Source organism: Rissa tridactyla, chromosome 2, assembly GCF_028500815.1.
Source record: "Rissa tridactyla isolate bRisTri1 chromosome 2, bRisTri1.patW.cur.20221130, whole genome shotgun sequence".
In the NCBI taxonomy this organism is placed as follows: domain Eukaryota; kingdom Metazoa; phylum Chordata; class Aves; order Charadriiformes; family Laridae; genus Rissa; species Rissa tridactyla.
The window spans coordinates 129,136,987-129,158,808 of record NC_071467.1 but is presented as its reverse complement, the minus strand read 5'-3'; the positions used below and the strand labels follow the sequence as shown (position 1 = coordinate 129,158,808).

Below are 21,822 nucleotides of genomic sequence, written 5' to 3'. Positions count from 1 at the left end.
GAGCAGTTGGTTGGAAGAAAGGAGGGATCGCTTTCCAACGCTGCAATGTCCTTTTATTCTTATCAACCTATTTCTCTCCTCCGAGGGCTTCTCTATAAACGTTTTAGACATGCTATATCACAGGTTAGAAAAACCCCGAGAGCCTGTGACGTATGTGTAGAATATTCAGCAACTTAATCAAACGCTGGGTTTGGCATCTTTGAAGTGACTCACAACAACCACTTACAAACGTTGAACTGGTCTTACATTTCTTTATATAACTATAATCAACGTACCCCATTTTTCCTTGACCTTTGGTATGAAAATGTGCTGTAGTAATCTCTGCCCTCAAATACGTCTGTATATTTAATACTACCAACGACTAAATCCTTTGTTTTGTCAACCAGACATTGTTAAATAAGTTTTTATATCCCCAAATGAAAAAATTTAAACAAAGTTTTGAGTCATCCAAATGGTATGCATTTGTTATTATAATACAAGAAATCAGTTATCACACTGGTTTCTCTATTTGAAGTCATACAATTGCTTACAGGTTCCCACCCTTTCCATTAAAACCACACACAGTGGTAGGAAAAGGATGACCAAATAAATACAGGCACTCCAACCCTCATCCCAAGATCCCTTTAATCGCCTGAAAACAAAGAGGAAAAAATGAGAAAGATGGGCTTTGTAACACATTCACAGAAAACTCTGGGCTCCAGCTTCACTAACAAGGGAGGGTAAATCCTAAACCACAGTCGTGCTCCCAGCAGTTCTCTCCTACTTCAGTCAGTTCAAACACTCTCCTGGTCTCTGCTGTATCTAAAAGACGACTTTCAGAGAATCTGGCTCGAAAACAATGAGGGGTTCGGAGATGAAAACTATCTGAATTATCCAAAATGTTGGGTAAAATGCTCATAGTGCTCAGCTCCGCTTAGCATTTCTGATCTCCTACTCTAGCTCAGCTTCTGCCGGGCCTCAAGCGCACCACTCCTTCAGGTGACAACTGGCGAGCCAGCACTCACATAAGTGCACGGAGCTAGACTAAAAACGAGCCTGTATTAATTAGCAACCTCTTCATCACGTGGTTTCAGAGATCCTCTCCATACGTCACCTGGATTTTCTCATCCCTTGCCTACTGAAAGGGCAAGGCAAATTCAAATACTGTAGGAAGGTCAGCACTTTCCCAGTTTCCAATTGAAACCAGTCCTGGTATTTCCCTCTCAGCTGTACAGCGTGACAGGTTTGGGCAGGGGTTCCCACAGCTACACATTTGAAAATGGAAATGGGAATACATATGTGTATCCATACACGTACATCATTAACTGTCAGCTACGTTCTTGGATAATTTAGCTGGATTCAGGAGGCTTTTTTTGGTTAAATTCTAGCAGAATTCATTAACATCCACACAACAGACAAACACCAGCCAAGATCCGGCCTGCACGGTGCTAGGCTCTATCAAAACACGCAGCAAGAAAGAGAGAGCAATTTAAATAGAAAAGACAGGCAATGGGTGAGAGAAAATAGTAGTGGTTCCACCTTTCAGACAGTGAACACGGGCAGAGAATTTTAGGTCACATATGGAGGTTTATGGCCCAGCTGTAAAGAGAAATCAACATCTCTTCTGCTGCCGTGAGTTCAACAGAGAATGAAATACAAGAGCTTTCACATCATTTGAGCATTTTTTGTTTCTCTCATTTGAACAGCTTCATTCCTTGTGTCTTGCTACTGTAGCACAGAAACGCTGAGTAGGCCATTTTTACTTCTACGGGAAATCAAGTACAATATTAAAATATCTCCAGTGAAAACCAAAGAAACCAGGAACTCAAGATTATTTACCTTTGATTCTCTCTTCTTTGCTTTCTGGGGCAAAGAAGGTCTCTGAAGAAATACAATTTGCTTTGTAGATAAATTCCCCTCCCTGAAAAGAAACAAATGCACACTCCTGAGAATGAATTAAATTCACATCCAGCATCATTCAAAGCGAAAATCCATCTCAGTCATTTATTTCTGCAGGTCAAAGAAGAATAAAATGAAGAATGCCCTAAACATTGCCTGTCCCCAGTGTCTTTGAGCAGCCTGGTATTTTTTTGGGGAAAAAAGAGCAACTGCTCAGCCTGATAGAGCCTGTCATCCTGTGACATACTTTCGCTAAATGTTTTAGCGTTAGTGCGTAAACACAGAATAAATTGTTTGGAACAAAAAGCAAGAATTCCAAGCGCCCCGGTGCCTGTGTGTAGCAGCGTCTCAGAGAGACAGGAGTGCTCCCTCTCTCCCCACTGGAGCCCCGTTCTGGAATGGGGCTGGGTGTTCCCTACAGGTCTGTGGCACAGCAGGAGGCACAACCAAGTGCCACCAACGGTCAGACTGGGTGGGTGCCCTTCTGCGCTGCCTGACCTGTGTTACTGAGGTTATAAATGGGATACAGGAAGCCAGAAGAGAAAGAAAACCATATTTACCTTTAACAGACAGGGCTTACAAATCATAATTATGATTTTTCCATTCATTCCTATATTTAAACATATATGAAAAACTTAAATACCATTTTTCCCCCAGCACAGATGGCCTTTACTTTTTAGGCTTTTATGTGTAGGAGTAGTCTTCATCTACATCTTACAAAGAACCAGGCGTATTTTTACTCTTTTAAGATAAAAAATCATGACTGATTATATTGGTGTATATATAAATCTATTCCTGACCAGCGAAAATCCACGATGCGCCATCTTCACAATTGACAAGTGGGATGATTATTTTTCACCACAGTTATGAAGAATATTTTTAAATGACTTGCATTTATATTTAAAAACCTCTGACTTTTAATAATAGCAAAGTAGACCACAGAATGATTACATATGCGAACAAGGCTACTAAAGTAATGATACGCCAATCTCACATGGTTCTGCTCAGCTAGACAGTGTATACCAGCAGCATTAGACAAACATCAATTAAGAATAAAATTACTTTTCTTCAGAGAGGCAGCACCTCACTCCAAATGTTATCACAGGTTTTGTTGTTGCTCTAAGATGAGTTACTGTGAGATTCAGAGCAGGAATTTCACAATCAAGGGGTTTACAGAGGGGCAGAGACAATACCCAGAAGGTTCATGCAGAAACCACACTGCCACCTTGCAGTATGACAATACCCCGAAAATTCATGCAGAAACCACGCTGCCGCCTTGCAGCATTTTGCCCGCCAGACACGTGCTTCCTGCCCCACGTCGCTTGTGATGCTCAGAAAAGCCAGAGAACAGCTGCAGCAGGGTTTTGCAAGGGCAGCTACCGCGTTGCACGCAAGGAAATCCATGCTGACTCCCCAGAGAACTGCCAGTACGGACTGTGGTGCTCATACAGCAACTTCCCTGGCCAAAAGGCAGTGCCCATCCCCTCTCCCTACCTGTTTGTCTTCACAATCGGAGTAGGAAGCACGCACGTCAGCTGCCAGCCATACATGGCAAGGGAATTCAGCAGCGGAACGTAATCTGTCTGCACTTCAACTCCCTAGGAAAGAAAAATCAACAGTTAGCATCATCACTTGGAGTGTGACATTCAGTATGACACACAAAAAAAAAAACAAACCCAAGAAAAAATAAGTGTGTGGGTTTTCTGGGAGGGAGAAAGGTTTTGGTTTTTTTTTTTTGTACTGAAGTGGGTCATTTTTTATGTTCAGCTAGGCAGGAAGGAATACGTTCGAAAACATGAGACGCGGGACCAATCACCCGTATGTTACAAACTATTAAATTAGTTTGTTTAAAATGGTAAACATCTGGGATCTTGTTTTTACACTGCCTGAGTCATCCATCTAGCTTTAGATGATTCCAGATCTGAGCAGGACAAATTCATTGTATTTTATCAATTATCTCCTCCCGAGCAAAAAGATATTTAAGTAGTTAAAAAACTACAACATTGCTTTGCTTGGATTCTGCTCTTGTCTAGGCTACAGTAAATCCTGAAGATCTGCACAGTGACATACTGGTGCGTTGGATGGATGGATCAAAAGCAAAATAGCCAACAACAACAACAAAAATATAAGTACAGGTCTATTCCTTTTATCACCCACAAATACGCATCGCTTCCTTGTTGTTTGGAATGATAAAATCTGTGGGTGAGACCAAGAGTGTTGCTTTTCAGTGCAGAAGTGTGGCTGCAGCAGCAGATCTACCCAGCAGAGCCTTGCTAATTCTCTTTCTACTAAATGGCAGACCCTGTAATTCGCACAGGAAGAACCACTGGTGGTTTCAACACAGACTGCTCCAGTGCGGTGTCTAATTGCCAAGACTGCCAGTAATTTTAACAAATAGATGCAAGAGGACATTTACTGGTTTTTAATTTTAATAAACACAATGCAAGCAAATGGTAACTACTAGTCTCTACAAATATGACTACATTCCATCAGAATAACAATTACATTTGCCAAAAAGCTCAGGCACTTGCACTGGTTTCATGTGCACGCACGAGTTTTAACTGCCAATTCTCAACACTGGGTAAGGCACAATAGTTTTGCAGCTCCAAAAAATCCATTTATTCCACAGTAATAAAATAGTCATTTGATCAGAACTAATCCAAATCCTGCTGTAGTTATTTCAAGGTATTTTAGTGAATTCCAGTCTGAGCTATTCCTTTCTTCAAACGAATGTAATTTAGGTCACTTGATATCTTCATAACTGAATGACTGCCTGACTGTACCTATTAAAAACCTGATCATGACTACAAATGCAAATAGCTGAAGAAGCTGTACCCCTCCTGCTTAAAAAGGAGAATGTTTAAACACTCTACTCCAGAAAGCGTATGGAAGAGAACACTCTACTCACGTTACTTCTGATTTCTGTACAGAGGCTTTCAGGGATTACAGAGCGACTGCTACTTTACAACACCCCCATGTACAGACCAGAACTGCTTACTCCAGGAGAGGAAAGAGGTGCCCTGCGAGAGGGGAGCAATACCAGTGGCCTTTGACTCACGTCCTCTGAAGTGATCAGAATTTATCCTACAGTTGCGATCGTGGTAGATTCACCCTCCTCAGACTCCCGTCTCCCTCCCTAAGACGGATATTTCCACCGTCTTTCCAGTTTTTCAAATAGAGTGTCCAAGGGTAATGCAAACATTATGACACATCTAGATGCCTTTAAGAGCTAGTGTCTCCAGAAAACACATTAATAACACACTGAGATTTATGAGACTGGTCAACAACGCCTCCCAAAAATAAAGACGAAAGGATGCAACGTGAGCATTATGAGGAAGGTCGGAGCATCCACCATCGCAAGCCTGCCATGAGGCGCCTGGGCGAACACATAAAAAGACCTGACCAAAACATTCCCTCCAACAAACAGCATTTATGGAGGAAAAACCAGAAGGGGCTCACTCATTTAGAGGGTGGCAGACTAGCAGGTCAGGAAAGACTGGCACAGCAGACCTTGTTTGTGCCCCAAGCAACATCTTATGTTGCAAAGAGGATTTCTGTTTTGAATTCATTGCCTAAGGTTGTCGATTAGCCAGGAGAACCTTCTCCTTGCATCAGGATGTGCAACAAACGTCAAAAATCAGAGGAAGATTACAGCAATGAGGAAGGACATCAATACCACGCAGAGCTCATTTGGCTGCTGCAGAAGCCCAGTTGTTTCAGGGACGCGCTGTCACTGCTGCCACAGCCCACTGTCCCTGCAGGCTCCGAGCGGCGAGACAAGGCTGGCTTTGGACCTGTCTGACTTGTCAGGATTAAGCATCATCTGCAGCAGAACATGTTGTATTTCACAACCCCAGGGGTGCAGAAAGGAAAAGAGCAGGTAAGCACATTCAAAAGTGTAAAGTTATTGGAAAATAAATTTAAGATTAAAGTCAATTAGGCTTAGAGAATTAAAAAAAAAATATAAAAAACTGGAAATGTAAAAAACTCTGTTGAAAGAGTGCTGTACAACTGTTACAAAAAGCTGACCTCTTATTTTTCATATGTGCTGGTACCTGACACCACAACCTGAGTGTTAGGCTGTTGGGAGGAAGGAAGCGTGTGCATTATGCCGAGGTGCACACCTCCTCCCAGCTCCGCATGCGCTTTAACAAGCTCTCTCCGACTCTGCACGACGCTTCACTGGAGTCAGGCACCGCACCTCTTCCCCAGGCCCCTGGGGGAATAAACTGCTCCTAATAATTGCCTGCATTTGAAGATGATAGACAAGAGAAAGAAGTCACTCCTGAATAAACAGGTGTAATTCATACGGGCTTCAAGCTCCTTACTTGCAAATACAGGTAATTGAAGCTTTCTTTAAGACCACAAGAAATGACTTCATCCTCCCCCTCCTGAATCACTGGTTGTAATCCTATCCCACGACTGGAATTTGTGTGCCAGCAGGAGTCAGGGTTACACAGACCTTTAATTGGTGTCACATTAAATGCCTTCCAAACCAAAAATGCTTCTCAACAAACAATACACTGGGGGACGGGTGCAGAGGAAAAGAGTCATCTTGTATTCATTTTATATTTAACACAATAATTAAAATTATTTTATCTACTATTGTTTGAGACAATGGAAATAAAATTTCAAACATACAGTTTCATAAGACGAAATTACAATGGCTCTTTCTAGCTAGCAAATATTGGATTTGAACCCCAGCAGAAGCAGAAAGTACGTGCCAGAGCTCTACTGAAAAAGAAGCGTTCAAATAATGCGTCTCAAACTGCGAGACATTTCATTCAGTGAAAGGGTGGAAAATTTTAATTAACTTGCTTCCCACTCTCCTGTGGATGATAAGTAATCTCTGATCACACCTTGAGTGTCAAGAAGCCAGAGCATATCGAGCTAGGTTTTTCCCTTCACTTGCATCACATGAAAAGAATTCATTTTATTTATAGTTGTACTGTTTGTTTTCAGCATTTTCTCCTTTCACAGTTGCTTCTGCTCATTAGAAAAAAAAAAAGATTAAAAAATGATAACGATAATATCTAGGGCAAGCTACACAAACAACTGCATTAACAATTTTTCTTTTCTTTTCCCCCCCTACTGAGGCAATTTTAACCACAGCAAGACAATAAACAAGACGACTACTAAGCTCTTGTGAGACAGAAAGAAGTTCTTTAGAAATCATTCTTTCCTGGGCTAAGTGGACGTGATTTAGTTACAAGGCATCTACGGACTGTCACTATTTAATATTTTTTTCCAACGTGGATTGAAGAGTGGAAGATTGAAAATCCCATTAAATAAACCTTAATAAAACCTTTATCAGCAAATCCTAACAGACTGCGTACTAAGATCTACAGACAGATGGCAAAGAGGATGGGAAGGAAAAAAACATGAGTCGCTTTAAAAATGTAACCTACTGTTTGTGGGGGAAAAGGGGCAGTGTGTTCAAACCCAGCTCCTTACAAAAAAATAAGAGGGAAAAGCCTGCGAGGGTGGCAACGCACACCCCCAGCCAGGGCTGGTTACTGGTCCCCACTACTGCCAAAGCCAGAGCTTTCTCCTAGGGCACTGATGGGAGGATGAGGAAGGTGCAAAAGCAGGACTTGCGCCTTAGTGGAAAAGAGGGAAAATAAAATGAGAAAAATTGAATATATGGCCTGCCTGAGAATGACCCCGTAAAAGCGTGCTGCAAATGTTTTATGTTTGCAGTAACACAGCTGACACGGAGACTAAATCCAGGCTCTAAATTTGTGCATCATTTGCCTTTTTCCCTTTTCAGGCGTCTTCCAAAAGGTAATTTCTGCCAATAGTATAACATTATCTATCCATTAAAAACACTTATTGGAAGCAAAAGAGAAGTTTCAGAAGTGTTTCCGCAATAAAACTTGGGACTATGCTCCTCTACTATTAAGCTGCTCCTAAATTTCCATGCGTAACACACCACAGGACCTTGCCAGCAGACACTTGCTATGGACCGTTAGCTGTGGAGCAGAGGGGTGTGGGATGGCTCCTGCAACCTTAGAAACCACCAGTGGCTTTTGGCAGCAGATGGGTCACTGACCAACAAACTAGCTGCCAAACTGGGACCTTGGTGAAAAGTTAACAGAAAAAAAAGTAATAAACAAACCCACAGGCAGGCTTTTTGCTCTTATGCCCATATTGCTCATATTCTGGGCATATGTAATTTAGAGTTATTTATGATTACTTAAGATACGTGAATTAATGCACTGTGAAATATTTTCGAGACTATAATAAGGCTGTAACACTATATGGGATAGCATCCTGTTAGGACAGTTTTTCAAGATGTATCCAGTCACAATTTCAATCCACACATAGGCTGCTGAGTAGCATTCACATCTCTCTCTACATACAGGGTAAAATAAAAAAACAACCAAAAAACCCTCCTGTGCCCACAAAGCCCACTTCTCTGGGTGACTTCCGTGGATGCAAATCCTACTTTCTAGCATATGTATAAACTAACAAGAACGTTTGAGTGCTCCTGATATTGCCTGCACCTGTAACACAGAAGCGTATCGCACAGAAACACAATTTTTCACTTATAGAAGCACTGGATAGGTAGCAAAAGCTCCCCAAGGTGAATGTGCTGACATGGAGGGCTCTCCACAAAGGAAGCATGGAAGCATCATATGAAATGAGTTAAACTTACTATTGCATAGACAACGTACATGTGATAGGACAACTCCACATAATTGGCCATGGGGCTCAAGAAATAAATGTGATCGGTACATCAGTACATTTTCTTAAATAACTCTGGCATTTTACCTTAAGGTAAGCGCTGATTTTACTGTTTGTCCATCAACGGTTTGGGGGAAAAAAACCCAGCACAGAAAAACACTACCTGAGAACTTGTACACTCCAGGGTGCCTTACCACACACTGCCTGTTCATCTCCACGCAGCTTCCCCAACCTAATTTCCTTTGGCCATAATTTATTCTCAAACAAAATCTGGCTCTTGCAAATGCACCACTCCACCATTATGGAAATTATAACCTATTTCCACGCGAGAAACGCAGCTGAAGCACCACAGACCCTCTGCTGCCAGCGGGTTCAGGCAGCAGGAGAGCAAACATTGGCACTGCCCTGCCCTTACGCGTGGGCTGCGTGTGTGATTTAGGGGGTTCCAAGCACCTGCTTCCCGTGCCCCTCAAAATGCTGAGGGCCCTCCCAAACCTGCCTGGCAGCAGCGTAGGGTCAAAGAGGCGCATTCACCAGGGCACTACTGCCTGGCTACAGGTGACCTGCTGGGGAAAAGAAGCATGGCTTGTGTCCCGCGCGGTTTTTTAGGAAGTCAAAAGAGGACTGAAATACTTTTTCTCAGCTTGTTCTTAAGTGGAAAGTTCAGATCTGGTATGCTTACTTTTTCCTGAAAGATTTTACAAGTGAACAGAGAACTACTTGTCTTTGATGCTGTCACAAACCTAAGCAAAACGTGACAGATAGGAAGCAATTTTTTTATTTTTTTTTTTAATTCAGACTGTTGTAAATCATGTGCTTTTCTGCCTGCTTAGTGCAAGTGCCCTTTACTGACATGGAAGAAGTGTTCACTTTGTTAGACTTTCAATACTGCCAGCGCCACAGGAAAGTATCAGGAAAGTTCCAAGTGTGTACTGCTAGATTTTATTACTAAATTTATCAAGAACACCAAAGAAAGATTAGTTTGCGCATTTTAATCCCACACAGAGCACATGTCTACTGAGTTCAGCAGACAAATACGTATATATGCCGCTTTCATATCTTACATAAAAAAAAACAAAAAAAACCCTATAAAAATCTGTTGAAGAGGCTCCTGAAAGTGGGGTTTTTTTTCAGTTTTTCTTAAAAAGCAACAAGAGGCAAAATGCTAAAATATTATGCCCAGACAACACATATGTCTTCTGGATGGTAAAGAGGGTCACTCACAGAACTGCATTTCATGCCCATCGCCATCAGCTCCTTTGCTGACCGGGTCATGCCTTTCTCCCCTGGCTAGAGACAGCAGAACGTAGCTTAACTGACATATGACCTAAATCAGATTTACAGACAAATCAAATCCTCGTTTCCAGGGAATTTGTTTCAAGGCTTACATTAAGGCAACTTGCAACCTAGGCTCAGCAGAGATCATTTTTTAAATCTTCTGATATGTTGTACTTTGAAAGGTTTACCATGTCTACAGCAGACACTGACCCCATTCAATTCTGCCAGGGAAATGGCAACACCATGATGTATTTGAGACTTTAATTCATGTCAGTACACCAAAGATATATGGCATAGCAGAAAATAAAAAAGTGATGAATCACCAGCTGAAGATTTTCAATGAGAAAATACCTGTAAATTAAGGACAATATTTTCAAAATGAACAAGGTTTCAGAAGCAGAACAATGCAGAAATCTAAAATAGATGTTATAGCACTCAATTTTAAAGACAGTATTAGCTATTTTGTCTTGGGTAATGGGGAAGAGAAGGTGACAGATTAGAGTTGGGGAGAGGAAAATCATACAGGGTCTGATTAATCAGAACTGTCTACCCACATTTGCCTACGCAAGCAGAATTAAAACCATCAAACAAGTTTTAGTGCTAGATCTCAGAGGCTGCGGTGGAAATAATATGGGCTGACATTTTTAGAGTTAAAGTGATAAGGATGAGAGCAGCATTTTGTCATTAGGAGTCCTGTGGTCATTTGCAGAGGATGCCACAGCTCTACTTTGAGAAGAAAGAGTTAAATTACTCAGAGCTATTACATCCTGTCTGCTGCTTGGCGGGACCACATACTGTGACAGCTGCGAGCTTTACATCCTCTACAAACTGACATTTTACACACATACTGAGTGCATCACACTGTTCAGCTTGTTTTCTCTATTAGCCTTAGCAATTAAAAAGGCAGCACTTTCTCTGCTGAGAAGTGTGCCAACCCCTCTTTTTTGCCTTTATGGTTAAACAGCAAAACTTTACCTTTTCATTTAGAAAGGTTATCTTTTCGTTACTAAGGGCACCGATACATGCTACACGTCTTCCTTTTTAAAACAGCTTTCTTTTGTTGTGGCTGGGATTCTTTTGTTTGTTTCTTCTATTTAATTGGGCTACAGCACAATAAATTTACATTCAGTTCAGACCACATCTGAACAAGTCCATAGCTCATCCAGATAATCAAATCTGATACAAATTTAAAATAAGGATCCATTATACACATTTACGTCATGCTGCCCATCAGTTCTTCCACTACCTTGGTACAAACAAAAATGACAAATGGAAAAGGTTACTCTAGATCAGAGCTGAACCTATTTCAAAAAGAAAAAGAAAGTCTACATTAATGAGTCATTCCACTGCTCCATAATTATCTCTGTGATAATTATACTTTGAAGTACTCATAACAGAAACAAAGCCTTTACTGGCTTTTGGACATCTTCTGTCACTACTGAACGTTATCACCTTCCCTCTGCATCCCCCGTTTTACAGTCCCTTCCTCTGCCACTGCATTATTCCATGTTTATGGTAAACAAAGGTGAATTCTGATAGGGTTTAATAGAGAGGCAGCTTGGTCTTCTGGGTACGGCACTGGGCATGTACCTGCAGATCCCCCAGCTTCCAGTCTTTCTTTCATTCATTTGATGACTTTGCCTATCTCTGCCTATTACGTCTCAGAAAGCATGAAGCATCAAAAACCCAGGCAGTTATTTAAATGTTAGGAGAAGAAAACACAGGCAGTCAGCTCTGTTTTTCCTGTAAACGGGTAAGACCTTTGCAAGAGTTCCCCAATGCCTCAACCTCTTCCTTCAGTAGGCTTTTTCTTCTCCATATGCTTCCACTTGCAGGTTGGTAACATGTTCATAATGTCCCCAAAAAGAAGGGCACTTGATCTCAGAAGAGCAAAACTGTCAGGGAACATACAGTATTCAAGGTTCAGACTGCAGCAGAGAATAATCTGATCATAATGGCGAGCTGTGTATATGCTATCAGTCAGTTTCTGAAATTGCACATACCAAATCTTATGTTTGGAACAGGCGATTCTCCACATTAGCCCTCACACAGACATGGGTGCAGCACTACAGCATCTCCTGACACACCAGATGGCATTGGGAAGTTGGTTCCTTAATCTGTTCACCAGCTGTGTCTCCGGCATGGGATTGCTAGAATTGAAGACAAATGATACTCCACCTACCAGGGCCCTAACGCTTCAAGAGGCCCTTCTAGAAGATACTAGCATTTTGTTCACCACACTGCCATCACAGGATCTCCATTATCAGATGCTGTGCTTGTCATGTAGCTTGAGAAAAACTTTCTTGTGTCCACATAGAGGAAACTAAGAGGTGCACAGGGGGCATTATGGATAACTTTGTTGCAATATCCTACTGAGACAGAGAACCTTTCACTGGTTGTCCAAGAGCCAAACTCATTCTGACCAAGAATCCATTTAACCCAGAAAGCTGTCCTCAACATGGCTATAAGTGACAGCTAAGGAAGAGTAACATATATTGGGGCAAGCATGTAGGATACCTGCCTCAAATGTTTTGTGTACTTTCTCTCAGCATGCCTGGAATCCAGTTTGTGCAGTATGAGACCATTCTGTGATGTGAGCTGAGGTATATTAAGTAGGGAGGATCAGGGGGTTCAGTTAAAAAACGCACTCCTGATCCAAATTAAAATGCTTGTATAAACAGAGATAGATAAGGTAGAGGAAAAAACAACATTGCTTCCACCTGAAGCCATCTAAACTTCTTGAACCCTTTCTTCAGCATTCTCCAGAAAGGAGTTCTACAGATCCGCTGCCTGCTACACAAAATATTACCTGAATTATTTCCTTTTGGTTTGTTTTGCACCTAGCCCCTACTAGTGCCATTTGACAACCCTTAGTTCTTATACTGGAAGAGACAGCAAACAGTCAATCCCGTTTACATGCCTCACATGATTTAGGAGACCTCTACCTATTCCATTCCCTACAACTCTTTTCCAGGCTGAAAGAACACACCATGTGAAGTCTTCCCAATATGGAAGCTGCCTGTATCACTGATCTTCCTCGCTGCTCTTCTCTGAACATTTACCATGCTAACGTAACCTTCTGAAACAAGGTGCTGCCAAACCACGGTTTATACAGGAGTATGTAGTCGTATACACTTGCCGTTCCACCCTCTATTCTTTTCCTAACAGTTTTTTGCGTATGGTTAACATTAAAGCTTCTTAACATTTGCCTTCTTGATCAGCACTGACCTAATGCACTCATGGAACCATCTGTCATTATCCCAAACCCTTGCTCCTGAGTGGCAACACCGCGATTTGACGCTAAAAATGAACAAGAACTTCCAGTCAAGTCTGTAATAACTGGAATAACATTAAATGTAATATAGGAATCATTTGTTCAGATGCACACTGGCACAAGAAAAGCTGCCATTAATGCGCTACACTGTGCTTCAAGAAGTTTCTAGCCATCATTATATGTCAATTTCTTGCTACACTACAAAGTCATTATCTAATAACCAAGCTCTTAACCCTAGTCTCCTGGAATTTTACACATTTAGTCTAGCATCTGTCTCATTTTCCCTTAATCCATCCTTTTGGCATGTGTGTGCCATGCTTGTCTTAGGCTTTTACACCACTTACAATATATTCCAAGCGAAAAGGTCAGGCACTGCCTTTATAGATGTATAACATCTATTTCTGGCAGACTAGAGTAATCAAATAAAACAAAAAAAAAGCTTCTAGGAGTTACACAACAATATCTTCTTTTCCCCCATGACCTTTTTGCTTCAAGTCACAGAGAATTTTAAGGCCAGCTTTTCAACTACTTATCTATCAAATTTGCTGTGGAAGATCAGTACTGACCTGATCTAAACGGTGTTTCTCCTGATCTGAGTGTGCACTTGGATCAGCAAAAAGCCAATCTGTGACACACATGGTTTGTTTATAGGGACCCATCCAGGATATACAGCGCTCTCAGCATATGAAGGAGGTCAGACAGAAGCGAATGCAGTTATCTGTGCATTCCTACTGCAGCTAAGCCTACCTAGAGGGATGCCTTCTTTAGAACTGCAATGCTACAGTGACTTGTGTCATCATGTTGCCCTGACAACCAGTGGAGATCCCCTGTACAGTTAATCCAGCAGACATCTGTAATTTGGGACAGACAGCCCTGAGTTTCATTGCTCACCATCACTCACATTTCCTACCCCTCTCCAATAAAGCATGGAGATGACAAAAATCAAAAGTGCACTGTACAAACCTAGAGTGTGGTTAAATGGGTTACCGTTACGTTGCATCCTTTTACCTCAGTTGCCCTTCTGGTACTGTTGAACCACAGATCAGTACATAAGAGTCTGCCTCGCAGTCTCCAAGTGTTTTGATTTACCAAAAAAAAAAAAAAACATCAAAGAGGAAAACTGCGCTCATACCTTCAGGACGGTCCACTGCTCTACAACAATTGCATCGTAGCTCTGTGTGGTTTTACTGTCTTCCACAGGAACATCTTCAAAGAGAAATACTCCATCCATTGTGCCGTGTAAAGAATCTATGAAAACACAGGGTGATCTGTGAGCTTTATGGAATGCACCCCACGTGTAGTGAGGCATTTGAATTTATTAATAACAAATTCTTCCAAGGATGTCAATAAAACGTGCATAGACCTTCCTCTGATAGTCGAGCTCTATTAAATGAATGAGACTAATATCTCTAGCAGTTTTTAAAAGCAATCCTACTCTCAAATAGCAAACCTCACTATCCACTCTGTTATTTCAGAGTTTGTCCTCAAAAACCACAGCTCTCCCATTTTGAGCAGGCAAAATTAATTCAGTCCTCAGTTCAGCAGTATTGCTCGCCTACCTAAAGTTATGCCTACGCTTTGGGGGCTAAAGGCCATGTAATATGACAACTTTTCGAGGGCTTTTGAAGGTACACTGATATTAATGACCATACCCATTCATTCACACAAGTCAGAACCCTACATATGCATCAGCCTTTGCAGTTACAGTGATCTACATGGACTAAGGATGATCTGGCATATCTGAATGGTGTGAAAGAAAAGATACATTCATAACCATTTAATCAATTTATGAAGGCATTTTGACCATCTGGTTTAGTGACTCTTTATTCTCATTTGCATTCCCAGCACATTCAGCCTTTTTTCAGACAACACATACTATTAAAGTTACTTGAGCAACACTTTCTCCTTCAACTTAGCTGTATAATCAGCAATCACTCCCATACCCAAGAACTCAAGTTTTGTCAGCTTCATGACAGAAAAGAATCAGAATAACTGGAAAAATTACTTACCTTTCTTTGCTAAAATAAGCTAAATGATGAAGCAATAGAATTAGATTTAGAAAAACTGTAAATAAGCAGTACTGTACTCTTTATGAACACAGAAAACTCCTCTCATTGTCACAAAGCGTGTTTTTCAACCTTTCTAGTTTAAACAATACATTTACCCTGTATGAACGGTTATAAAGTCCTTGCTCATCTCCTCCCTAAGTGCTGTATTGTGCATAATAGTTTCTTTACATTTTTAGGAAAACTATGTTCCTTGCACCGGTATGATATATGTTTTTGAAATGCAACCACAGAGGCCAAACCAACAGATTCCTGAACTGACAGGAGAGTCTTCTAGATAAGTCTGGTTAGCTGCCTCATCAGGTCCTCCTGCTTTCCCTAGTGGATGTTATGAGGTCAAGAAATGCCAGTGGGAAGGCATCGCTGCCTCCAAGGGAAAACATGTATCAAACTCAGAACCAATTTTCACAAAGGAGACAGTGAAGAGGATTAAGAGGCTTCTTACCTCTTGCAGACACAATCTCAGTCAACATCTTCCAATGTCATTATATGATCTAAATTCAATTTATTATCTGGAAATAATAAATTTGTTGCAGGCAAAGCCCACAACAAACCAGACTCGTACATTTGAAGGCTTATGTCTACAAACACAACATAGCAAGACTGTTGCTGCAGATGTCAAGCATTTTGCGCATCCCTTTGCTTCTATTTGCACGGTCCACTACTCTCTCTTGCTGCAATTTCAAGATACCAAGTTGTACGTGAGCAGATGCAAATACTCATGGCTAAACTACAACAGTATTATTTTTTTTTGCTCGGTTGTGAAGGAAAAAAGTTGTAAACCAGTTACTAGAGACTCTGCTAGGGATTCTGTTGGGAGACTCAAAGAAATTTTAGAAAAATACACTGTGTACTTTCAAGCTGACTGTCTCCCCAGACAAGTTCCCTGTAAGTCCATTTAGAATAAAGAGGGATGAAGACTCCTCACCACTACAGCAAGCCAGTATTACACATCGCTCCAAGGAGGACGAACTGGACTACAAAGCAAACTCCTGTCATCTACATGAATTTTTCATCTGAGTGAAGAGAACAGATACTTGTGAAACAACAGGCCAGATCACTAAGTAGCTGGGTTGCAGATTAGAAAACATAGCGAGAACAAATGGGTACAAGAGATAATTATCTTATTTCATTCAGAAATGGCACTCTGTTAGACCCCACACTTCAAAGGGGGAACCAACTCAACTTCTGTATAATGTACCACATTACAACACCCACACCCATACCCAAATCTATTCTAGAATGCATAATGTACAAATAACCCTTTAATTTTCCAAAGCAGGGATGACAGGACAGCACCTAAGGCTGAAATCAGAAACCCCATGGATCCCTACTAGACACAGACACCCAGGTCTTGCCAGGAAGCTCTATACAGCCTTGGTGTACTGCTCCTGTATCGTGAAATCTTTTAATGAAACCCAGTATCGCACTGTTGGCACAACTGCAGCTTGAGCTCACCCCACGCATTTGCCAGCTAATTAATAAGCGATCAAAACACAATCAGCATGTGTGTGTTTACGCTCCCTTGTAAATCATCCTTTATGTTTCACTCCGCTGTGCATTCCACTCGTGCAGTTCACAGCTTCCACATATGTGAACATTATGGCACATATGTAATGTTTTAGAAACTAATAGCTGAGCTCATGAGACCCTACGGGCAGCAGACAAACTTGAACAGGACTTCCCTGTTGAATGTACAACAATTACGGTTGAATACGACATCCAGTCAATCCTAAGATCCATCACCTTTTTGGCCAGGAAAGAAACCTATAGAAAATGAGGAAACTGGAAGGGGAAAAACAATAAAGGGGAGAGAGCTGCTGCATACTGGTGCCTGCTCAACAGAGTGATGCTGGTGAAAAACTCTATAAGAGAAACTGGTTAATGACACTAAGATTTTCCCCCTTAACCATAACCAAATCTCCTCCCTACCTGTCCTACCACAACATTTAAACTTTCATGCCATAAATGCATGCCTGCCAATTCTCACACCTTGGTCGTACATCTTCCCTTTTACAGGTCATCTTCTACTCTTCCAGATGAAAGCAGGAGGTAAAGGAAAGAATAATAGGATCATTAATTCCTTTGCATGTGAAGCATTTCAGATGCCGAGAATAATTGGGGGAAAGGAGAAAGCAGCAGAAAGAGAGCTAACTGGATAATGTTCTGGAGAAAATAACCCATGCTATGGTGTCAGGTTCAGCAGGAATTTCAGGGAAACTCTCGCATAGAGGTGTGGAAGGGCAAGGAGATGGACAGATGCATTGAGTCTACTTGCAATACCTTTATCACACAGATGCTCTAGAGTTCTGCAGCAACTTAAGCCTACAGTCACATGTTCCAGAGCTGGCCCCCTAGGTGAGATTTATATAATCTAACATTAGATATTTATGATATAGAGGTCTACAGCTGAATCAGTCATCGAAGGCTCTCTTTACAATTGATGGAGAGAAATAAGCATTATTTCATTCAGGACCCAGTTTCACAGAATCATTCAGGTGAATGGGGACCTCAGAAGGTCTCCAGTCCAATCTTCTGCTCAAAGCAGGTTCAATACAAGTGCAGAATAGATTGCTCAGGGCTTTACCTAGTTGCATCTTGAACATCTCCAAGGATGGAGCCTGTACAACTTCCTGGGCAGCCTCTTTCAGCATGCCTGTTTTCATGAACAAAAAGGTTTTCATTATGTCCAACCAGGACCTCTCTCTCTCATTTCAATTTATGCACAATTTTTCTCCTCCTACCATACACCTCAGTCAAGAGCCTGGATCCTTCTTCTTGATAGTCTCTCCTCATAGGCACTGACAGGTACTGTTAGGTCCCTCAAAGCTGTCCCTTCTCCAGGCTGAACTACCCCAGGTCCTTCAGTCTTTCCTCACCAGACAAATGCTCCAGCCACTGACTATCTTGTTGGCCCTCTGCTAAACTAGCTCCAGTTTGTCAACATCTTCCTTTCCCCTTTTAGGGGAGGGCCCAAAACTGCACACAGTGTGTGGTCCAGACGCAATCTAATGATCACCAAGAAAAGGAGGATAATCGCTGTCTTTTATCTACTGGCTATATTCTTCTTCTTGCAGCCTGATACACTGTTGCCTGCTCTATTGCCAGGGCATACTGCTGCTTCATATTCAGTTTGCTGTCTACTAACATCCCCCAGGTCCTTTTCAATGGACCTGCTGCCCAGCCAGGCAGTCCCCAGCCTGGACTAGCGAAAAGGCCCCTCCCTTCCCAGAGGCAGGACATTTGTCCTCATGGAATTTCAAAAAGCTCCTGCTGGGACTTTCTTCCAGCCTGCCCAGTTTTTTACCGTAGCTGTCCTCCCATCTAGGCTGCAGGGTCCTAACTTGGATACAAAAAGCCAACGTCAAACTTCCTTGATGAATTCACTTCAAATGATACCTACTGCTTTCCCTTCATTCATAAATACAGTGATTTCATCAGAGAAGATAATCAGTTTCATCAAGTATAATTTACTCTTGTTAAATCTACACTGACTGTTCCTAGTCACTCTCTTCTCCTTCATGTGTCCAGAAATGTGTTCCAAGAGGACTCAGTGATTTACTCAGGAATGAAGTGAGGCTGACCACCCTCTAGGTCCCTGGATTGTGCTTTTGGCCTTTGTTTAAAGATGGATGCAACCTTTGCCTTTCTTAAGTGTTGGAAACCTTCCCTGATCTCCATGACCTTTCAAAGGTGAGTAAGAGTGGCCATGTTACAACATCAGCCAGGTCTCCCAGCACCCTTGGATGCAGACCATTTGGTCTCAGGAACTCATGTAATCCCTGTCTTGATCTTCATCCACTGCTCCTAGTCCTGCATCTCTCCTTGAACCTTGCCCCTAAGCTTGAGGCTTGGAAGACTGTGTCAGTGAATACTAAGGCAAAGGAGGCACTGAATATCTGTCTTATCTAGGTCTGTTGTCACTAAATCACCCACTCCAATCTATCTCTCTCTTTTAGATACCTGATGTAGGATGAGGTGGATCACAACACAAATCCTACTGACTATATTGGTCTAGGCCTAGATCTCCATTGACTATAACAGCACTTTTGGGTGACAACTCATATGCAGATACTTGCAGGGCAGATGCCCACATTTATTCAGCTGAATCTTTCCCAACCTATCTACAAAGATCAGCCACCTAAAGCTTCAGAAGCGAGTTGGTCTTTCCAGTTTCCACTGTTTCTCATGCAAGGTATTTCCTGATTCTGATGCAGTTGTATTCGCTTGTGTCTTGGTAATCTCTTGTTTAACAAGGTTTAGTTCCTGGAACTTAGCCTACATTAAAAAAGTCTTTACTAATTTCAAACATTAGTTCATTTGCAATAGGGCAGTATGGAATGCCAATAAAGCAAACCATTTTGACTTCGCTGTTTGTGGTATCACTTCCCAATCTCTACTCTTTAACTGACATAACTTACCTCTTTCTTAAAGAAAAGGGTCTGAACATAAAGGTTACAATCACTGTCCTTCCTCTGAAAATCTTCCATTACCACTGAATTTTTTATTAAGGTATCCTACTGTGCACAAAAAGCTATTTTCACTGGGTTGTATAAATATTTGATGTAGCTCGGTTGACAAAAAAAGCTATTTTGATGTTCTTGCTTCTGATTTACAAGAAGTACATGGGAAAAGATTTCTTACTTTACCATGACAGCTTTCCTAGTGGGCAAAAATTTTCCCCTTTTTGTCTTTGAACTACAAATCCCCCTTATCTAGGAAATTAACCTTTAGGCTGTTGTTGCTCTCAATGAGGAAAATTACCTATCTGTGGCTTTATGTGGCATGTGACCTGAATGTTGGCCTTCGCTTCATATTTGTATTCCTCCCTCCTCTTGAATCTTTTCACCTTCAGTACACACAGATAAAAATAATTCCATATGGATGATAAAAATCCCAGCCACTTCAGTGAATAAGGTGACTATAATTGGCCAAACGCATCACTGGTTCATCTCTGTCAGAGGCAGTGCAAATATAACAGAGACCATCAATCTGACCCTCTAAAAAATGCCTGTGTCCCTCTTCCAAGCAACTCACATTTTTATTTCATTGTCTTTGTCTTTAAGTACTGTCAATGTTTTCTGGTTGGTTGCCTGGCTTTTTCTAAGTTCGAAAGGCAGGAAATTCACAGACAGAATGGTAAAACAAATACAAGGATGCCAGACATTTAAAGACCTGCAGTTCAAAATGACTAAAGATGAGCAGGCTTGTGATTACTCTGTTAAGGCATCAAAACATAACCTTAGCTTTGACTCTTCCTCCCTCCTCACTCTCACGTTCTCACAGTGCTGATCGGAGACTTGCTGTTATAGGGAAGAAAGAGATCCCACTGTTACATCCTTTCCATTTGCAGTGGTATTAATCTGCAGCTTGCTGCTACAGTCTCCACTTCTCACTAGAAGAGGGCAAGGGTGAAGTCCCATGATCACTTCAGATCACTAAGCAGGACCAGTTTACACCCAGGACTACAGGCACAATTAGCAATGACATGAGTTAGATGAAAAACATCAGCAAGTAACTGAACTCCAAATTTAAGCAACTGTTATTTGTCAACATCTGTGAACATTCAAGGGCCAAGGAAGCTGCTGTTTCTAACTTACTAGCAAAATCTGAATGTATGGTGTAACTCTGCGTGGTTTACATATTGTAATTTGAAATTGCATTATATTTCTGTTTATAATTATCTGGTACAATAAGCAAAAAGAAAGAATTGTTATCAGTGAAGTTTAGAACTCTTTTAAAGGCTAATTAATAAACTGTTGGCAGAAGGAAGAAACAGATTTATGACTACTGACAATCTGGAAATCTTCACTTCATTGGGCATTCCAAGGACATGGGGGAAAAGAAGAAGATAATAACCCTGCTTTTAAGTCTAATAAGCAAAATAATGAATTCGTACTATAAGCCAAAGAGAAAACCAGCCCTCAGAACAAAGAAATGTGATATAACCAATTAAAGAAAGTATGTTATTACCTTAATTTGGAAGAGGATTAAACGGTGAATAAAAGACCAGCTATGAAGAGCTGGACAGGATGCCGTAAAGGACTAGACAAAAGTAAGGAGCTGAGAAGCCCTCAGCCCACTCTTTCTTCCCTCCTCCCTACCCTGGGTTGTTTCATACTCATTGGCATATGAGTGAAAAAGCCGTTCTGTTTCTCTGCAGCATAGGAAAATTTTAGAATTTAAATCATAAACATTTCACTGCAGCTGACAGCAACTTACAGATGTTCTTAGCAAATGTTCTTCTAAAAACATGTTCACGGCGTCTTAACATAACTGTTCTAATTAATACACTTTTAGAAACCTTAACTCTGAGCTTTTTGACTTCTAAACCTGTTCTTCCTGTAACTGTAAAACCTAATAAAAATGTTTATTAATTGTTCATTTTCAATCTCTCATCTAACTTAATCCGGAATCTGACCACTTTTATACAATTCGTTGTCTTGTTTATGTTGAAACTTTACTGCCATCATTCAAGCCTACTCTATCTATGTCCGTAGGCAGTTATCCAGCACTCCCCACTCTGGTATCCAAGTACACGAACTTCCCCCAGGCGTCTGTTATGTAAATGAACTTTAGAAGTTTAAATAACAGAAAAATGCTGTGTTTAAAGCATTTTAGAGAGCACTGATAAGCAGT

At 41.2% G+C, this 21,822-nt stretch overlaps 1 protein-coding gene across 2 annotated transcripts in view; it reads right to left on the bottom strand.

Moving 5' to 3' along the window:
• RFTN1 (raftlin, lipid raft linker 1) overlaps window positions 1-21,822 on the bottom strand; it is a 100,059-nt gene that overhangs the window by 4,535 nt on the left and 73,702 nt on the right. For both annotated transcript variants that reach the window (XM_054191255.1, XM_054191254.1), the window contains 3 exons: window positions 14,250-14,365; window positions 3,373-3,476; window positions 1,819-1,900 (listed from right to left, as the gene is read on the bottom strand). In XM_054191255.1, the coding sequence (XP_054047230.1) occupies window positions 1,819-1,900; window positions 3,373-3,476; window positions 14,250-14,365 (302 nt within the window). The remainder of the gene's footprint in view (window positions 1-1,818; window positions 1,901-3,372; window positions 3,477-14,249; window positions 14,366-21,822) is intronic.